This window comes from Melanaphis sacchari, unplaced genomic scaffold (assembly GCF_002803265.2).
Source record: "Melanaphis sacchari strain LSU unplaced genomic scaffold, SCAv2.0 Contig56_pilon_pilon, whole genome shotgun sequence".
NCBI lineage: Eukaryota > Metazoa > Arthropoda > Insecta > Hemiptera > Aphididae > Melanaphis > Melanaphis sacchari.
The window spans coordinates 190,501-205,832 of record NW_020271399.1 but is presented as its reverse complement, the minus strand read 5'-3'; the positions used below and the strand labels follow the sequence as shown (position 1 = coordinate 205,832).

General features: G+C 26.5%; 2 protein-coding genes across 3 annotated transcripts in view; one reads left to right on the top strand and one right to left on the bottom strand.

Annotated features, from left to right (window-relative positions):
* The window catches only part of LOC112599921 (GPN-loop GTPase 2), a 5,466-nt gene extending 5,433 nt beyond the window's left edge, over positions 1-33 (bottom strand). The window contains exon 1 of the mRNA XM_025347043.1: positions 1-33. The gene's annotated coding sequence lies outside the window, so the exon portion shown is untranslated.
* Positions 34-1,570: 1,537 nt separating this feature from the next.
* LOC112599927 lies at positions 1,571-4,580 on the top strand. Of its 2 annotated transcripts, XM_025347051.1 has the most exons (3): positions 1,571-1,721; positions 1,899-2,001; positions 3,396-4,580. In XM_025347051.1, the coding sequence occupies exon 3, from the start codon at positions 3,780-3,782 to the stop codon at positions 4,494-4,496; it is 717 nt and encodes a 238-aa protein (XP_025202836.1). In that variant the 5' UTR covers positions 1,571-1,721; positions 1,899-2,001; positions 3,396-3,779; the 3' UTR covers positions 4,497-4,580. The 2 variants fall into 2 exon arrangements, with proteins under 2 accessions (XP_025202836.1, XP_025202835.1); XM_025347050.1 differs by lacking the exon at positions 1,899-2,001.
* The last annotated feature ends 10,752 nt before the right edge of the window (positions 4,581-15,332 follow it).

Below are 15,332 nucleotides of genomic sequence, written 5' to 3'. Positions count from 1 at the left end.
AACCCTTAACTTGGCGTTGTATCTTTTGGATACCACTTTGAAACAATTATGGTAACAAAAGTAACATATTTTATTTTTATATTTATTTACTGTAAAATATCCTTATATGTATCATCAGGACTAAGAGTATATATCTTAGTCCTGTATCATAAGTTGAACTATGATAACCTGATATGATTATTTGGAAATTCGTTGTTATCTGTTGTCATTTTTAAGCTATTGATTAGGGTTCAAAAACACCAATTTCAACTGCTACTACATCGAATATTAATGCATAAGAAGACTGCAATTTGCATTATTTAAGTTAAGGGAAAGTGTAATTATCATTTTATGTATAGTTTTGATGATATATACAATAATGTTTATTTTATATGTATTTAAAATATAATCAAAAGATACATTACTAAGACCTCAATTTCTGTTTATATAATTTATGTATCTAAAAATACGTTGCCAGGAGTATCTGTTTCAGTTATTATTTTTACATTTTCTAAAGTATAACATTTTATTTAGGTTCTAATGAAATAATATTATATTATATTACAATATATTAATAATATAGTATTTTGTAATTTCTAAACTGAATTTATTTTTATAGATCTTTTTATAAAAATGCTTCGTCGTAAAAGGGTACTTAAATATTGGCAATGGTTCCATTTATATTATTAGAATACCTGTTATTAAAACTAAACAATATGTTGACTAAGTATTTAACATTAAAATATTGATCTTAGGTATTTATAATATTATAAAATCAAAAATGGCATTTTACTTAGTTTCCATATTATTTCACGTCTTTTAAAGATTTAATCATTACTAATTTTTTGAAAAAAATGGCTCTTTTCTATGAAAAGGTTTCCGACCCCTGACCTATAGGCTATATTAGATAGGAATACATCAATACTCAATTCTCTCCTAGTAAATTGTTCGCATAATTTTTTTAGCTAAGTCTGGATTATATATCCTTTATGTGATAGTTTGTAAGTTAATTGTTCAATTTCGCTCAATATTAATTTAGCTTATCAGCCATCACCTCGTTTTTCATATTTTTTTATACCCAACCAAACGACTGAACTTATTATTCCATACGTCACAGATGTTGTTGGTTCTACTACTATTTAATAAGGTACTTCGGTGCACATTCCACGTTAGAGGAGAGATTCGAGGAGGAAGTCGACGAAATCGAATAGGTACTTAAATCGTTATCAGTTCCTGTTCGACACAAAGTATTACTTATATAAACTGAATCAATATATAGTATAACTTGTATGAAAGTAATAATTACAAATTACTTAAATAATTAGTTTCAATTAAGTTTTTTATTTGATTTTATTCACAGGTACTTTTTTTTGAGGACATTTTTTCCGGGGATTTTTTTTCCGTCTACCAATGGTATAGTGAATACTGAATAGTGATTAGTGGATTAGTTTGATGCATACTATTGATAGTTGATACTATCAGATACTTTTCCCGAAATCATGGTATAATCATAAAAATAAACCACGGTTAAGTTTCCACCTAACTGTGGAATAAACAATGATCTGGTTGCGAAAACTTCGATCTGTCGATTGTATTATCTATCATACAATAGTAATAATAGTATAGGACTATCACGTACTATTATAGTCTCCATGTTGGTCGATATGAATCTTCTGTCGTATCAACTCACGTCTCACATCAACTTGATCAATTTTGAACTTACATGTTACATCAACTCACAGGTAAATTGAACGACTTGTGTAATGTGTATTTACTATCTCTAATTTATAAAAATATTAGATAGTGATTTAAATTAATAAACACAAGATTGGTATGGTATGATACAAACAATAATCTATTTATTTATACTATCTCTAAAATCCTAACAAATCATTTCGTGTTCGATTATTTCGATTTAGACATTCCAGAGCGTCGTCTTTCGTTCTCTATTTTCTAGTGAGTTGACCAAGAATGCAATTTTTCATTCTATTCATCCAAACTGATTAAAAAAAATAGGAACAGGTACAATAATATTTTATAATTAGTATATTGTAACTCTTTTAACATTTATAGCTCTTTAAACTTAGCCATGCGTTTTTTTCAAAACAAATTGTCTATTGTTTATTTTAAAATATGGGTCTTAAACTTTCACATACTTAAACCATTTAATTTCTTTTTTATAAACCTGTAACCAATATTTTGATATGCTAATATCGCTTCATGCTGTTAAACATTCTTCATGAATGTTCGCCATATCATGTATAGAATTTAAAAAAAACTTTTAGATACAGTAGTCTATTAATGATCTGTCATTCTGTGTTGTATGATACCAAGACTCACTTAGGTTAGTTTTGCTTCAATCAGCAATTGTAAAAATTTTGCTTTATGGGTATGCTGACCAATATTTCAATGCTTTACTAACGGCATTTTTTCTAAATAAAGAACTTACTATAAACTAATTTATAACATAGCAAAATATCACTGACTCATAAATAAACAACTGGTTTACGCGCAAACTCTAAATTTGATGTCAAAAAGTAAATCTGGGTAATTCAACAATACTTTTTCTTTATTTGCATGTTGCTTTAGTTATATGGATAAAAAAAAAATGTTATGAATTATTATATTTTTTTGTATCAAATTACCGATTTTCCAAAAAAAATTTTTCATACAAATCTTGTCCTGAAAATTCATACGAACACAAAACAAAAAAACAAACTAAGTTGGTTAAACCTTTCTTAAAATATGATCTTTCATGCATAAGACAATTATCAATATTTATAGATATAAAACTAAATGTTAATTTAATTTCAAAAATATAATATGTTTACCTGTAAAATAAAACAGTGGTAGTCGAGATGACTCTGTTAACATCCAAAATACCAGAATCAAAGCAATCTATTGATAGTTTTGTACAGAAATATTTTATATTTAATTTTAAGTTTGGACTTGGAAATAGGTTGAAAAAGAAGTATAATTTTGATTTTTGGCCATTTTACTTTTATTTATGTAGAATGGTAGTAGACCCTAAGTTAGATTTTAATTTAATATAAATTGTATAATATCTAGATATTTTATTTGTTGGAAACAAGAATTTGTTGACTATTTTTTTTTTTTTGGATCATAATTATGAAGTTAAAAGCTAACTTCTGTTGCTCTCATTTAACTAGAAAGATTCTAGTATAAAACTATTATTATTTTAAGTCGGGGATAATTGTATCAGTGAGTTAATGGACTTGATATATTGTAGAGTGTCTGAGTAATTTAGTGGTCATGAAAGAGTGTAAGTTAGATCAAATTTGAAAGACAATTAATTTTTCAAACAATTTAATATGTAAATAAATATAATATATATTTTTTCAAAAACAATTTTGTTTAATTCAATACTCTAGTTTAATGTAATATTTTATTTCAAGGTTTTCATTTCAAATTAAACAATTACTGTAATGCTGGATAACTGCGTTGGAATATAGAAGAATTGTACCAAATGAGTATATACATATGAAATACTCATTTTTCAAAACAAAATTTTGTGAAAAATAGAAATTTAAAACTTCATCAATACGCAATTCTTTCAAGATATGGATTTAAAGGCAATATAAAACAATACTATAAATGTTTCTGAGAATAATATACCTCCTAGTTGTTAAAATCAGATTATCAACTACATGATATCCTAAGGTAATATTTGAAATTATTACACTGTCTACCAAAACATTTAAATATACAAGAAAATTTAAATTTACTGTTATAAAAGTACAAATAAGTACAATTAAAAGTAGCAACAAAATCTTGATGAAATGTTAACTAATAACTGTAATTCTGGTAATTTAACTAATGAAAATATAACTTACATAAATTTAATTAGCTCTGATGATAGTGATGATGATTCAACAGAAAATGACGCACCTATAGTGAATACTATACCAACCCAGAGAAAAATATTGACATTCAGAAGTTTTACTAGAAGTTTCTCAAATAACTCTTCCAATAACCAAATTGGAAGTCGTACTCGATCATCAAAGCCTACAGTTATTAATTTAGACAAGACAGTTAGTACATCTTCCAATAGAGGAAAGGCGTCGAAGAAAACATGTATTCCCAAAAAGAAAATGAACACAACACCAGCTTGTTGGACTAACACTAATAACAATCGAAATAAAGTTCCGGTCAAACACTTTTTAGCTAGTAAATTCATACAAAGATTAAAACTACTTCAACGAAAAAATTGTAGACTAATATCAAAAGTTAAACAATTGATGATTAGAAAACAAGAATTGCAAGATGTTCAAATAAAATATTTGGAACTTAAAGATAAAGTCCTTGAAACAGAAGAAAAATTATTGATGAATGGTATAGATACATCAGAATATTCAGCATTTTCTTTTGCTAATGGAGACCAAGATACAGAAGCAATCAAAGACAATAAATATGATGTATTATTGGAGTGTAAATTAGACAAAGAAAATCAAATGCTTAATGAGCCTATTTTTATTCATGAAAACTCTCCAGCTTAAGAAATCACAAATTAGAAATGAAAATAACTTATCATAGTATTAAGTAAAACCTTATAATTCATTATAAAATAAAACATCCTTTTGCATGTTATTATTTTTTGATAAATATTACATAATATGCAATATTATAATGTTTAAATATTTTTATTATATCTCTAAGTACTTATTTTAATTTATAATGAATAATATGAGTAAAAAAATCAATACCTACTTTAAAAAAACCATAAATGGTAATTACATATTTGATTACATTTTTATTTTATATTAAGACTACAATAATAAAATAATGGCTACAATTTATTTAAAATACACATGTTTTTATATTAGATATTTTTTAATTTTTAATTAAAACTAAATTTGTTTAACTTATTTTTTATTTAAAAATATATAGTAATTTTAAATACATAAATAACTGTTTTTTAATTTTTTAATAATTACTACTATCAACTAATTGTTAATGTTAATACTATGTATATTAATAAAATTTATTATATTATAATATTTGTAGAGTAATACAAAATTTAGATTTTAGATAAGATTAATATATATAATTATTGTCTGAATAAAGTATAAATGTTTTTAATATTTAAATATAACTTTTTATTTAGCCATAAACTTTTTCTTTTGATAAGAACTATTTACTTATCCATTTACTATTTATTAAATTAGTAAATTAATGTACAGCAAGTTTTAAGGTTTTTGGTAAATCTTGATTTTTCAAATGCTAGTATTAGTACCAATATTATTAATTTATAATTTTCTAGTTAATAATGTAAAATAATGGTTTTAAAGTTATGGACAGATAACCCAATGTTAAAAAATTGCAATAAGTTATAATGGTACAATAAATATTTCTTGAATTAATAAGAAAATTAAATTTGTCTATAAATGTAAAGGTATATTAATTTCTGACTTAATAAATTGTGTTAATCCAACACATATAGAACATAACTTACAAGTAATACTAAATTATCAAAAATTGGATATTTAAACAGCAATAATAAGTCAATTTAATTATTTTTAAAAATTTCTTCAATGTTGGTAATTGACAAACATTTTTCTAAGTTTGCTTTGCATTTTATAATGTAAAATATTAAATTAAAAATAGTTTCATTTTAGTTTAAAATTTAGATTTTATAACACTATGATTAAAATTAATTTTTGGGATTTAATATATTCATAGTTAGAAAAATATCGGGTTATAAATATTAAATTTGATAACTATTTTAAGTTATTAGTAAATAACTATATTTATTTTTACTGTAACGAAGTTTAGCAGCTCTTAATAAATTACAGTGATTATAATATTTAAAAGGTACATATTAAAGGAGAGATATTGGTGCAGGACAAAATGACTATTAGATTGTTTTGTTAAAGAATAACAATAGTTATAACTAATTATTTCTTTCCATATACTACATTAGGGTTAGATTTTTAACCATGTTTAGATTTAAATTATCCTATTTAGAATAATATGACAACAATCAACAAGTATCGTAGTCAATTTTATCTGATAAGTTAATGTTATGGTTAATAGAGTGGAAAATAAATTATTTAATGTATCAAATTACATTTATTTCTTATACCATAGTCAGGTAAAAGTAGATTTTTAATTTTTTTTCTCTTATACTCCTTGAAAAACTTATCAAGGACACAGATATAATGATGCTACAATAATTGGTACTTTTATTAGTGAAATGTAAGGTGACATTTAAGTTATTAAATCAATCAAGCCATAAAAATTTTCAAAATAATTTATTATAGACTCTACTATTTACTTATTCTAGTTCAGTTTAATTTAAAAAGTGTATAATATAAATACCTATGTTAGAATAATTACCAACTATAGAAAACAGCACAACTTATTAGCATTTATTATTAATGATTCATCTATTGTGAGTGGCTACAAAGAAGATGCCCTTGAATATCATTATAATCTATTAGTTTAAAATTATAAAATTTGTTTTATATTTAATGGGTTTGTTCTTCATGTCATATTTTCAAATATAAACTCAATCAAGCTTACAAAAATAAGTAAATTTTATGTATTATACTATATATTTTATAAAAACTACTTTGAACATTTTTACAATATAATCAAAATAGAAATTGATTTATCTAGTCTTGTTTACCTCAATGATGGTTTATAGTAGCTAATTTTGTTATTTTAAAGGATAAACTGAAATTGTAAATGGTTTAAAGTAAAAAATCCCCAATATTTACTCTTCAATACCTATGTATTTAAAATAAATTTATAATATCATATTTTCAAGTTCTTTATTAGTTCAATGTTTACTTTGTTAAAATATATAATGTAAAAATAGTTGCTATAAAAATTAAAATCTTATTAAACCAAAGAGAATCAAAATTTAACCAAATTTTAAATTAATATTTAATAGATTTGCTACAAGTTTCAAAATATTTGTTATTTTTATGCTATGTTTAATTAAACATTTGTAGTTTCTTATTTTTTTAGTGATAAATTTATAGTATCAAATAGATTGGATATAGCTATATTATTATAGTTTTTAATAGTGTAGCTATGAATAAAATTTAAGCCAAAAAATTAAATATTATAGTTTTCATATAATACAAATAGATGGCGCAACTTGTATGTCTATAATTTTAAAAGTGTCTATAATTTTCATAATAAATTATTAAAAACATTCGAGGAAAACCCTGTTAGAATAATTTTCTAACCTAACTTACGTCATGCTAGCCCAACATCTTATTTTCTATCACTTTGAACTCTGGATTTGCCTTACAAATATGTACGTACAAATTGATGAGTTAATTTGTTTCATAAAGTTGAAAACTGGAGGGGCTGGTGTGACATCGATTATTTACAACATATTTATATTATAAGTATTTTATTTTTCTATTAGTGCACTAGCTTGACAAAAACATTGCATAGATTATATTATTATAGTTTTTTAATGAATTAAAATTATTAATAAATTATTGTTATTTTATTATTATGTTATTTAAGTCAAATAATTCAATGCTAACATATAGTTGAATAGTATGAGTAGGTTCATAAACAGCTTAAAATAAAATATTTTAAATATTTTTTAAATTTTATTGTGTATAGAAAATATTACGTTATACAAAAAATCACGTTATTTTTTATTTAAAAAATCAAATCTTGTCGACATTTTAATTTTAACAGTCTAAAAAAAAACTGAACTTATTTATTTAATACTTTTAACTTTTAAGTATCATTTAAGAACTAAGAACTTTTTACTTAAGTTTCAGGCTTTTTGATTCTCATACAAAAATGTCATCAATATAAATAAAAAAAAAAAAAAAATACATAACATATCAAATTTAAAGTTTATACTAATTACATTTTTTAACTATAAAATCAATTCTGTCAAATTTTGATATTTGCTTTACACAATTTATAGTTTATTCAGATTATTTTGTACAATTATAATTTTCTGAGAATTTAATAAAGTTATAAATGTGATATTATTATGGTAATAAATAGAAAAAAAAATTGAGAAATTATTTTAGTGGCAAACATTTTATATGCAGGTAATTTATAAACAAGTAAACATTACATATTTATTTTGATGTTCCCATTTTAAATTTTTCTTTAAAAAATATTGAAATATAACAATATTGATCACAATGACGCAATAATTAAACTTGTTTATTATGAATAAATATTTTCTACTACGTCATCTGTTTAACGACCAATTGGAAATCGTTTTAGTTACGCCAACAGACGATGCTAGATGGCTCTGTTTTTTTACTTAACTAAGACATGTCTGTTAACTACGTTAGTTGCCAATTTTCCAGCCATCTAGAGCAGTTTTCTAGAGTTCATCATTATTATAGAATGTTATAAAGATTAAATCTCGAGTTTGGCGTATTCCGACTGAAGTTTCGGGCAGATAAAAAGCTAATTTCAGTTACTCTTGTTAAGCGTACTGCTAGGATCAAGTGATTGGTGTGCGCTATAAATATTGGCCGGTGTTTTAGAATTATCAGAAGTAGGTTATTTTGATAACAGGTGTAATCCTGTTTTCAACATTTCCTCTTCTCTTATCTCCACAATGATGAATTTGGTCTAAATCACTTTTGCGTGAGGGATGGCTGGTGGTGACGGCTGCAAGTTGAGGCCTGGTCTACCGAGCGACGATGATCGCAACCAGACTCTGTTAAACGAGTTTCTGGATGGTGATTTGACTGTCTGAGTGGAGTACATAAAATTTAACGGTTGATAACTTGATATTCGACCTTTTTTACCTCATTACCATAGATAATATATAGAGGATAGGCCATTCAACAAATATTCGCGTGTCCAGAGAGCACCCAAGAAACCACGGTGGTAGTAGGATGGTCCAATGTGGTTCAACAGTTATCACTTTTCGTTCATCAATCATTCAAATTTCGTGCCTTTTTAAATTGTCATTTTGAATATTCAAATTTCGTGCCTTTTTTAATTGTCAATTATTTGAATATTCAAATTATTTAACTTTTGTCACAGTTCTAACTGCTGTATTCTAAAGTCCTCTTTCCGACCTAGGAAATTCACTTAAAACGATTTTCAGCTACCTAGGGTATTCATATACAGCGAGTTTCACCGACCTAGGGTATTGACTTACAGCGAGTTACACCGTTGCTAGTGTTTAATAAATCAAATTTCGTCATATCGTAGCTTCGTACCAGTTTCGTAAGTCAAAAATTGACAAGATAACAGGATAACGTAACCATTGATAAACCAGATTACCATAACCAATGTTAGTCTGGGGCTCTTCTGGCATGCGAACCTGTGGGTTGTAGGTATAGGAATAGCCTATCCTCTATATATTATCTATGCTCATTACATATTGTTTAATTATATTTGATCAAATAGTGTGAACATCTATCCGTGTGTTGTGGGGTTTGACAAGTTCTTCCGGATTTTACCCCGGAGACACTTTGCCACTTATAACCACGGAGTTACTTCCTCCGGGCGAAAGACCAGGGTGAATTCCTGAGGGTTAGGCACCCCGAAAGCCCGCCCGGGACACCACTTCACCTTAGGCGTCATAATGAGTTACAGCCACAGCCAGGACCCGACGGTTTTCCACCCGAATCAAACCCCTTCTACGTAGGCGTTACTCCCACAACCACCACGAATCCCTTCCTCAAGAGCGGCGGTCTCGCCACGGACGAGCGTGGGTACTCGGTGAACACCTGCGGTTGCGCGTCACTTGACTGTTGCCACCCGGAGCGTCAGGGTACTATTAGCAAGCAAGCCTGACGGAGCTTACTCCGAGTCCCGTGGTACGAGTTTGAATCCGGATTTCTGACGCTCGCAACTACCGTTTCCGCAAGCAAATCGCCGGGGCACCGCATACGTGTACCACGGCCTTTCTTTTTTGTGCGTACGGTTTTCCTGTTAACAGATTTCCGTTTCTGTTTCAGTGCCTCGTCCGTATCAAGCCCCAAGCCGGTTGTAAGATGGTCTAGCCCCTATCGTTCGAGCTCTCGATCTAGGCAAGATATAAGCCATTAGGAGAGGGTTCTCAATTCGTCCCGCGAGTTATTCTGTCCCTCTCCCTACTAGGCGGGCTTAGATAGTGTGAACACTAAGGGACCGCATTTTCATGCAAATGTATATTTTTCTAAATCATCTATTTTATAAATATTATTTATCTTGAAGTTGTGTCCTCGAATTTTGATAAATAATTTAAATTTAAATTTTCTATAAATACTTTTAATGTCTGAAACACTTATAAATTACAATAATTTACAATAGTTTTGCCTAAAATAATTTTTGAGAATTGTTTATGATTTTATTGATAATATTCCTGTTTTAAATTATTCAAATATCGATATCATATTCAAATTAAGAGAATACTAATAAATTTCTATTTTATTTTGGTTTACTCTGCAAAATGTGTCATTTTTGTTTAAAACGAGTACACAGATATATTATATTGTAAGAAATAATAATTTTATGTACAGAGTGTTTAACACTCTGTACATGTATAAATGTATAACTCTAATAAATAAATGGTGAAAGTTTCAATTCCCAATAGGACTATTATTGTTTGAATTATGAACAATTAACCGAAATAAATTTCGTACAAAACTAGTCATCATAAATTTCACTAAATGATTCCATTGATAGTTTTTGAAATTTAGGGAAACTATTGAGAAAATCTTGTTATGGTATGTTTAATGAACCAATTGTTTATAATTTCCAATTTTTAAATATAAGTGTTGGATGTACATGAAACTTCGTAACGTTATTCTTCTATCTTTAATAGTGGTCACAAAATCACAAATTTTAAAACAGTAGAAGTAATAATGTATTTATAAATTATAATGTTATATAGGTACATTATATTATTAAAATTTAAATGTCGACAGTTGCAGGTTAGGTTAGGTTAAGTTAGGTTACTCCAGTTATCAACAATCACTATCTGTGTTATTGTTTATCCATTTGTTTATCAGTTAATTTTTTCATCGTTTATCTTTTTATAGGTTTTTAGGATTTTTAGGTTTTATTTTTCAAAGATCATGGTTCTACCACAGAACAATAAAGAAACAACACTCGATCAGCTGGGCGGTCTACTGTATCCCTACGGTATGAAGTATTGGATTCTAAAAGTTAAAACCATATTCGTATAATCTAACTAGATCAGTGGTTTTCAACCTTTTTAACAATGTAGCACACTTCTTCTACAAAATTTTTGCGGCACAACAGTTCATATGATACGTGAAGCATATATTTTTATATATAATACATATATATAATATATACAAAATTAACTTCATCAATAGATTTATCGCGGCACATTGTTGTGCCGCGACACACCGATTGAAAACCACTGGACTAGATGTTGGTAACGTGTGTCTTTATTTGTTACGATATTATAAAAACAGAAACAATCCATTGCCCTAGTGATTTTCACGGGTCTTATGTAAAAAAATATTGCTAGTAACGAGTAAATTTGAAATTGCAATAGTTGCATTTTTTTTATTATTATTCAGTGTTCTTTCAACGGTTTCGACTAATTTTCAACAATATATTATTCTGTGATAATATTGATATTATTTATTTAAATGATAATGCATGCCACACCCCCTGGAGACAGTGTTCAAGGCCAATGTCGCCCGATTTGGTTAATATCAGACAGTGTCTATATTCGGTTCTACTCAAAATTTAAAATAATTATTATAAATACGATTTGTAAATTTTAATCAATGTTATACATTCATATGCAATTCATTCTTACATTAAATTAAGACAAATTGAATAGAATCTATTTTTAACATATCATCATTTACTAATGATTGTTATAATTTGATTTACGAATTGAAGCTAAAATTTTGGAATTCTATATAATCAATTTTATTTTTAGGCTTAAGTCCTAAGTTCATCAAAAAAGCGATGTTAATATTATTAAACTATTAATGTCTATTATTATCAGCATACCTACAGGTAAGCTTAATATTATGTTAGTATCAGAAACGCTAACGATTTATAGTACCTAAATTTTTAGGCCAGGGGCACAATTATAAGCAGTTTGGTACCTAAAGGTAGGTCAAAGATAGATGGCTTGACCTCTGAACCCTTTGAGTATTAGCCTTCGGATGTGGATGTTATTAGACTCTGTGGGTGGTTAAGTTGTAAAATCATCAATTAAGGGTTTCCTAATAAAACATTACATACCTTGTGTACTATAGAGACAAATGCAAAAGATATATATCGTATATTTAGGGTGTGGTGCATGTAAAACAAATTCTTTCATATATTAAATCTATTGTGTAGTCTTAGTATGTCGATAAATTACAATAGCCATAGAAAATATAATAGGTATAAAAGATGTTCAATTAAAAAAATGAAAATGCTAAAATCAAATTATAATAAATCGAATGTCCACATCTGGTATGCCTATAATAATGCACGACCGCATTACTATATTTGAATAGAATACACTATAGGTGGTTAGATGTCATCGGTACAATTGTACAGTATAATAATAATCTAAATCTACCAATAATAAACCATTACAGAGTTATTTTTTAAAGCCATAGACTGATAGACATACTTATGGACTCGGGATTTTTGTATATTGTTAACATGATGCAGGTATAGGTACAATCGAACATTTTGATTTATTCTTTTATCAATAAAACTTAGGTTTTAAATTCTATGTGTTTTATTATGATAAAAATCTAAATCTCATCATGTTCATATTGACTTTGTATAATAAAAAAATATAAAAATGTTTGCATTTCGTTGGAATAATATTTTTCTAAAACCTAATAATGTTAGGTATTTATAATGCGATATTTAACTTTTTTTATATATACTTACATTATACATTATAGTTGAATATGGTTCTAATTTTTTTTTTTTTTAGTATTATTATTTATCCGAATACAGTAGTTAAAAAAAATAACTTAACACTAATACTCTAAACAGTCTAAACGTAATAAAAAATAGTTTACGATTGAATAAAAACCTGACAGTTATCATGTTACGATATACGAGTATTAAATATATGGTTGTTATTTGTAAAAGAATAATATTAATGATATTTTAGATTTCTTTGATAATCACTGTAGACATACATGTGTATTGTGTATACAAGTTAACGTCATCATATACTCGTTTAACGTATTGATAATTATGTAGTATAGTATAAAATGATATTGATGTAATGATGTGTCATGTGTATGTATAATGGCTTGTTATTTGTAGTTCGTTCTGGGATCAAGTTTGTTGTGTTTATACATATTTTGTAAGTAATATGTACCAAAACCTACTTATACATAACTATAACTGTACTACTATTATGTATGTAGTTAATGCCTACAAATAGTCGGTAGATAGGTACTATAGTTGTAATTATAAATGAATGGATTGATTCGAGTCATACATTGTGTATTGTGTAGTTCTTATATTTTTTATCCATACAATTACGATAAGCGTACGGTAAAAACATATATTTATTTTATCTCGGCTAAGGAAGTTTTCTAATTCTGAGGTCAAACCGGTTTAAATACTCAGGAAAGCAAACTTTTTACTTCACCAAAAACAATCTAAGTTTATACATAACTCGGTAATAGCCTCTAATAATCATGTATTATTAATATTTACACATAAATAATTATAGATGATATAGTTGATTATTCCATTGTACATCATTTGTATACATATACATATTAAATACAACAAATTATACAAATTCAGATGTCTTGGGCCATTCTTCAGTTTTGTTACTTATTATAGTTATTAATATATTATTGTTTTATGTTCTGATAGTATAGTCTAAATGTTTGAATTCTTTATATGATTAGCATAACATAGCTACTATACGTAATGACGTACCCATAAATATGATTTGTCGTATTGTAATTATTTTCCCCGTCTTCGAGGAATTAAAATTGCAAAATATAAACATGTATGATATTAACAAAATTAAAAATAGCCAATATTATTGAAATAACATCATATTTAAAAACGAATATATTAAGCTTAAAAAATTATTATTTATAACTTATAAGGTACCTTATATTTATTATTATTATTTTTTTTTTTTTGATAAATTATTGTACTGTTTTTTTATATTAAAGAATTCTTTCATAAATTTCTGAACAATTATTGAAAGACTACAAAACTAAGATAAGAAATATATTCATTGTTTCGCTTAGAGTTTAAAATCAAAACATAAATTATACTAAATTCATATAATTCATAACATAATATTATGTCTATGCTCTAAATACAAAAACAAAATATTATAATTAATGCCGTGGATTTTTTTGTTGGCATTATTTAATTTATCAAACTTATCCACTATTGGCACTATTGTTATATTTTTCCTAAGTTATTCGCATTTCCACAATTGTCTTGAGTTTACATATTTTATTCTTTATTTGTATCAAACAATCTATACAAGTTTTGTACAATAAATTTAATTGATAACGTAAAAGATATGGCAGAAAGTCTTGTAGATAAGAGAAGCTGCTTACTCTAGCCACTTATGGCATCTTATATTTCAAAAATATATATAAGACTACATTTTAGTAATAGTAGCAGCAAGAGTAAACGTCCTCCTAACTTACGTACCTACACTACCTATATGTGTACCGCCTATGTATATATAACCATTAACCATTAACCATTAACCAGTACTAGATTTAAGGTGATGGGCCGAGGTGAGATGGGTTAGTACTAGATAACTCACTTTACATTGGCCTGGGTAATTATACAGCAGTATTAATTAGCAATTCTAATAATCATCAAAACATATAATATTATATATTTTTAATATATAATTTTTTCATACATTTTATTATTATTTCTTTATTGACGGAAAAACTCCATAATATATTGTGTGAAGTACCTAAAATTACTTCTTATGTTCCTATCAAATGCAAAAATGAGATGTGTATGCGTATTGTGTATGCATGCAATTATATTACCCCCTCTCCTTGAGATTTTTCAAGAACCGCCTCCCGCTATATATATATACTATGTGAATATATAAGCCATGTTTTTAGGTCATACTTTTCAGCGATTTCGTAAATTAAACAAACATGGTCAAATAACGCAAATAGATGACTGAAAAATTAGCATTTTATTATTTTTTTTATTTATAACATTTATATTATGCAGAATAAATAATTTTATGTAAGTACGATAAATATAATATGCATTTATACGCGATTAATCAAGGATTTCATAAATAGTTCATTTAATCATTATTTTAATATTTTAGAAGTCCAATTACTATATAGGTTTCAATGCACATTTTATTTAAAATTTAAAAACGTGCAGTTGATTAATTCATGTTAATATAGTGTAACTTACAATAATAATCA